This window comes from Penaeus vannamei, chromosome 40, assembly GCF_042767895.1.
Source record: "Penaeus vannamei isolate JL-2024 chromosome 40, ASM4276789v1, whole genome shotgun sequence".
Classification (NCBI taxonomy): Eukaryota; Metazoa; Arthropoda; class Malacostraca; order Decapoda; family Penaeidae; genus Penaeus; species Penaeus vannamei.
In genome coordinates, this window is record NC_091588.1 from 21,407,647 (window position 1) to 21,414,501 (window position 6,855).

The 6,855-nt window shown below is 35.1% G+C and overlaps 1 protein-coding gene across 1 annotated transcript; it reads left to right on the top strand.

Moving 5' to 3' along the window:
- Positions 1–2,540: 2,540 nt before the first annotated feature.
- On the top strand, positions 2,541–2,864 carry LOC138860275 (uncharacterized). Its single transcript, XM_070117477.1, has one exon. The coding sequence runs from the start codon at positions 2,541–2,543 to the stop codon at positions 2,862–2,864; it is 324 nt and encodes a 107-aa protein (XP_069973578.1).
- Positions 2,865–6,855: the final 3,991 nt, after the last annotated feature.

The following is a 6,855-nucleotide window of genomic DNA, read 5'->3' on the forward strand; positions in this document are numbered from 1 at the left end:
CTGTGTGACCTTCGATGCCAACTTTCCTCCACAATACTTTAAATCATGGTGCTGTGTGATCCTCGATGCCAACTTTCTCCACAACACTTTAAATCATGGTGCCATGTGACCTTCGATGCCAACTTTCTCCACAACACTTTAAATCATGATGCCGTGTGACCTTCGATGCCAACTTTCTCCACAACACTTTAAATCATGGTGCTGTGTGATCCTCGATGCCAACTTCCTCCACAACACTTTAAATCATGGTGCCGTGTGACCTTCGATGCCAACTTTCTCCACAACACTTTAAATCATGGTGCCGTGTGACCTTCGATGCCAACTTCCCTCCACAACACCTTAAATCATGGTTCTGTGTGACCTTCGATGCCAACTTCCTCCACAACACTTTAAATCATGGTTCTGTGTGACCTTCGATGCCAACTTCCCTCCACAACACCTTAAATCATGGTTCTGTGTGACCTTCGATGCCGACTTTCCTCCACAACACTTTAAATCATGGTTCTGTGTGACCTTCGATGCCAACTTCCCTCCACAACACCTTAAATCATGGTGCCGTGTGACCTTCGATGCCAACTTCCCTCCACAACACTTTAAATCATGGTTCTGTGTGACCTTCGATGCCAACTTTCTCCACAACACTTTAAATCATGGTTCTGTGTGACCTTCGATGCCAACTTTCTCCACAACACTTTAAATCATGGTGCTGTGTGACCTTCGATGCCAACTTTCCTCCACAACACTTTAAATCATGGTTCTGTGTGACCTTCGATGCCAACTTTCCTCCACAACACTTTAAATCATGGTGCTGTGTGATCCTCGATGCCAACTTTCTCCACAACACTTTAAATCATGGTGCCATGTGACCTTCGATGCCAACTTTCTCCACAACACTTTAAATCATGATGCCGTGTGACCTTCGATGCCAACTTTCTCCACAACACTTTAAATCATGGTGCTGTGTGATCCTCGATGCCAACTTCCTCCACAACACTTTAAATCATGGTGCCATGTGACCTTCGATGCCAACTTTCTCCACAACACTTTAAATCATGGTGCCGTGTGACCTTCGATGCCAACTTTCCTCCCCAATACTTTAAATCATGGTTCTGTGTGACCTTCGATGCCAACTTTCCTCCACAATACTTTAAATCATGGTGCCGTGTGACCTTCGATGCCAACTTTCTCCACAACACTTTAAATCATGGTGCCGTGTGACCTTCGATGCCAACTTTCCTCCCCAATACTTTAAATCATGGTGCCGTGTGACCTTCGATGCCAACTTTCTCCACAACACTTTAAATCATGGTTCTGTGTGACTTTTGACGCCAACTTTCCTCCACAATACTTTAAATCATGGTTCTGTGTGACCTTTGACGCCAACTTTCCTCCACAATACTTTAAATCATGGTGCCTTGTGACCTTCGATGCCAACTTTCCTCCCCAATACTTTAAATCATGGTTCTGTGTAACCTTCGATGCCAACTTTCCTCCCCAACATTTTAAATCATGGTGCCGTGTGACCTCTGACGTCGAGCCCATATACCCGTTTTGACCATTAACCATTCAAGGAAGCCACAAACATCGCCTTATTAGCCATACCCGGAGCTTCACCGTATGTTTTGAAGGCGCTGCTAATGGGCTCAGAGGTAGACGTAACAGGATTTTTTTTTAAATAAAATGAATATTATTGTTATCACCATGGTTGTTTGTATTATCATTATTATTATTGTTGTTATTCTTGTTATGGTTATTATCTTTAGCATTATCATTATCGTTATGATCACTATCATCATCGCCATCATCATTATCATCATTATTAGTTGCAGCATTTGTTGTTGGTGTATATCATTATCATCAACATCATCTTTACTGATATTATCATCATCATTGTCACTGTCATTGTCATTGTATCGTCATCGTCATCACTATCAGTATCTTTAGTAACAGTATCAGTATCATCATCATCACCCACACCCTCATCATCATTATCATTATCGTCATAATCATTTTCATTATCAATATATTTAGTATCAGTATCATCACCAATATCCACATCCTCATCATTATCATTATCATCATTATAATTATCATTATCGTCATTATCATTGTCATCATTATCATTATCAATATATTTAGTATCAGTATCATCATCTTTATCATCATCATTGTCTCATGATTTTTTTTCTTTTTTTTTTGTCTTGAAATAAAGGATATATTACAAGTGAAAATAGATTAAAAAAAAAAATGTAGACATATGGCCCCAGTGTCAAAGTTCAAAATTTGAAGAGAGTCTGTCGGTATGTAAGACGCATCCTGTTTTCACACATACTTATCTTTCATATCACTTTATTGTTTCTATTTTCGTTATGCGTGTCTGTATGTTTGCTTTTAAGTGTGTGAGGATAGAACCGAACATAAAAAAAAAACTTTTAAAATAACGTGTTGTTTTTAAGTTCTGTGCAGTAGTTGTTAATTAACGATTTCATTATCTCCCACTGATATTGATAAAAGTTAAGGTGAATGTAGCAAAGCAGAGGATGTTGAGGTGGATGTGTGGTGTCACGAGGAAGGATAAGATCAGGAATGACAACATCAGAGGCACAGTCAAGGTCGCAGAAGTGAGTGCAAAGATGCAAGAAAGAAGGATTAACTGGTATGGGCATGTCATCAGAAGTGAAGAAGACTATATTGGAAATCGAGTTATGGAAATGCATGTTGATGGACGTAGAAGAAGAGATAGACCCAAGTTAAGACGGAGGAACATGCTGAAAGAAGATCTAGAAGACAAGGGACTCGGAAGGGAAGATGCAATGGGCAAAGCAAGATGGAAGAGCCTAGCGAGGAACAGCGACCCCATATAGAAACGGGAATAAGCTGAAAAAAAGAAACGAAAGAAAAGATTGATAAAAGTTATATTATTGCGTGTCTATAAATGGTGAAGGGTTACATATATGGTTAAGGCTTCTTAAGGATTCGGTCCGTCGTGCAGCTGCTTCTAAGCTTCAAGGCTTCGTGGTTCGTTGAGTCGTGAGCTAGTGACGTCACCACTGTTCTGTCACGTGACCGCCAGTTTTACGCTGGGTGTGCTAGAAGTAAGCTGTTGTTGTTATCGTTGTTGCTCGGTTGCCGGTTTGTACTTTTTTGTTTTTTCGGCTACATTCAGTTGAATTTAAGATTATTCGTGGTTAATCTTTCTGATTGAATTTCTTATTGTATGTTATGTAATATATATCGTATATTCATTGTCATTATTTGTTTTGTGTTTGGAGATGTCTTCGCCAAAAATATCTCCGATCAACGTGGATGAACTGGCTTATATATTCATTATATTTTTATGAAATGATCTTATGAATTGGTGATATGTTTTTTTTTCTATATAACAATAAATGTATATATATATGGCTATATTTGATTAGTTACGTCCTCGATAAAAGAAATTATACAATCTACAAGAACCTTGTATTCACAGTGCCCCATATATGCAGTTCCAGTAATGTAAGCATTGACCTCATTTAGCCCGGGCAATTAGAGCAGTCTATTAGATCTGCATGTGACAGGCAAATCATTACTGAAATACTAATTTCATGCTGATTTGTATATATACCTGTGATTAACTGCATGCTTAATTACACAGAAACCTGAGCAATATGAATATGAATTTAGGAAAAGTTTTTGGTGTATTTATTTTTTAGACTTGATATTTTGGAGGAAATTAAGGTCGAAAGCAAACATTAATGGTAATGATAGTTATAACAAAAATATGTTTTTTCCCCGACTTACAGTAATTGTCAACAAGGTAAACTTTTATCAAGAAAAAAAAAAACGCCGTGAGTTTAATTGGACCGACATTGTAAATTAGGTCCCTGGTCAACTCTAATTATTTTGTTATTTGTTTTATTATTATGACTGCATCAGTATAGCCTCTGGAAAAATGATTCATGATATGCAGACTTTACCGTCTTTCTCAAATCAAGATATACTGGATCGCGATAATTTTGATATCGATGGATTCCTCTCACTCAACCCCCCCCCCACCCCACCCCATGGTAGGTCGCATTAGACAGCATAATGACTGATCCTGTGTAAATTATTCATATGATACCCCGCAATTTCTTTGGTACCTCCCATGACCTCCTCTGCCACCGGGTCCGAGCTTGTCGCTAATAATTTCTCTATATTTGGATAGTTGAGAATAAGAGAAAGCCATCGCTAATTTCTATATATTTGGATAGTAGATAATAAGAGGAATCCATCGATACCAAAATCGTCACGATCCATCAAGCGGACCTATTGTGAAAATTACCAAAATTTTTGTGTGACCTTTGATGCCAACTTTCCTCCACAATACTTTAAATCATGGTGCCGTGTGACCTTTGACCTTGAGAATAGGAGAAAGCCATCGTCTTTTCCACACTGTAATAACACGTGTTGTAAAGTAAGGTGAAAAAAAGTCATCGAAAGAATACGATTTTCATTCGTCAGGACAACACATTACACAATATCGTAGCATCTGCAGAGTCAATACAATATTTTCTTTTCCAACATAAAACATTTGATCAATCCCATTTCAAAAAAAGTTACACGAATTTCTATGAAAACAAATCGTATAGCTTACAAAAGAAGGTTGAATATGACCGACATTTGACGACATATAAGACCAAGTCAATAATTTAATACATAAAGTTTACCACGTGTCTTATGTGTACAGGATAATGTACACTTATTTCAACCAAAGTATATCGAATTATTTCGTCCGATTCCATGATATTATCTTGAAATAAAGGGTATCTTTCAAGTGAAAATAAAATAAAAATTCAAAGTTTGAAGAGATTTGTGAAATACTAATTTCATGCTGATTTGTATATATACCTGTGATTAACTGCATGCTTAATTACACAGAAACCTGAGCAATATGAATATGAATTTAGGAAAAGTTTTTGGTGTATTTATTTGTTAGACTTGATATTTTGGAGGAAATTAAGGTCGAAAGCGAACATTAATGGTAATGATAGTTATAACAAAAATATGTTTTTTCCCCGACTTACAGTAATTGTCAACAAGGTAAACTTTTATCAAGAAAAAAAAAATGCCGTGAGTTTAATTAGACCGACATTGTAAATTAGGTCCCTGGTCAACTCTAATCATTTTGTTATTTGTTTTATTATTATGACTGCATCAGTGTAGCCTCTGGAAAAATGATTCATAATATGCAGACTTTACCGTCTTTCTCAAATCAAGATATAATGGATCTCGATGATTTTGATATCGATGGATTCCTCTCACTCAACCCCCCCCCCCCCACCCATGGTAGGTCGCATTAGACAAAATAATGACTGATCCTGTGTGAATTATTCATATGATACCCCGCAATTTCTTTGGTACCTCCCATGACCTCCTCTGCCACCGGGTCCGAGCTTGTCGCTAATAATTTCTATATATTTGGATAGTTGAGAATAAGAGAAATCCATCGATAATTTCTATATATTTGGATAGTTGAGAATAAGAGAAATCCATCGATAATTTCTATATATTTGGATAGTAGAGAATAAGAGAAATCCATCGATAATTTCTACATATTTGGATAGTTGAGAATAAGAGAAAGCCATTGATAATTTCTATATATTTGGATAGTTGAAAGAGAAATCTATCGATAATTTCTATATATTTTGATAGTTGAGAATAAGAAAATTCCATCGATAATTTCTATATATTTGGATAGTTGAGAATAAGAGAAAGCCATCGATAATTTCTATATATTTTGATAATTGAGAATAAGAGAAAGCCATTGATAATTTCTATATATTTGGAAGGTTGAGAATAAGAGAAATCCATCGATAATTTCTATATATTTGGATAGTTGAGAATAAGAGAAATCCATCGATAATTTCTATATATTTGGATAGATGAGAATAAGAGAAATCCATCGATAATTTCTATATATTTGGATAGATGAGAATAAGAGAAATCCATCGATAATTTCTATATATTTGGAAAGTTGAGAATAAGAGAAATCCATCGATAATTTCTATATATTTGGATAGATGAGAATAAGAGAAATCCATCGATAATTTCTATATATTTGGAGAGTTGAGAATAAGAGAAATCCATCGATAATTTCTATATATTTGGAGAGTTGAGAATAAGAGAAATCCATCGATAATTTCTATATATTTTGATAGTTGAGAATAAGAGAAAACCATCGATAATTTCTATATATTTGGATAGTTGAGAATAAGAGAAATTCATCGATAATTTCTATATAATTGGATAGTTGAGAATCAGAGAAATCCATCGATAATTTCTATATATTTGGATAGTTGCGAATAAGAGAAATCCATCGATAATTTCTATATATTTGGATAGTAGAGAATAAGAGAAATCCATCGATAATTTCTATATATTTGATAGTAGAGAATAAGAGAAATCCATCGATAATTTCTATATATTTGGATAGTTGAGAATCAGAGAAATCCATCGATAATTTCTATATATTTGGATAGTTGAGAATAAGAGAAAGCCATCGATAATTTCTATATATTTTGATAGTTGAGAATAAGAGAAATCCATCGATAATTTCTATATATTTTGATAGTTGAGAATAGGAGAAATCCATCGATAATTTCTATATATTTTGATAGTTGAGAATAAGAGAAATCCATCGATAATTTCTATATATTTGGATAGTTGAGAATAAGAGAAATCCATCGATAATTTCTATATATTTGGATAGTTGAGAATAAGAGAAATCCATCGATAATTTCTATATATTTGGATAGTAGAGAATAAGAGAAATCCATCGATAATTTCTATATATTTGGATAGTTGAGAATAAGAGAAATCCATCGATAATTT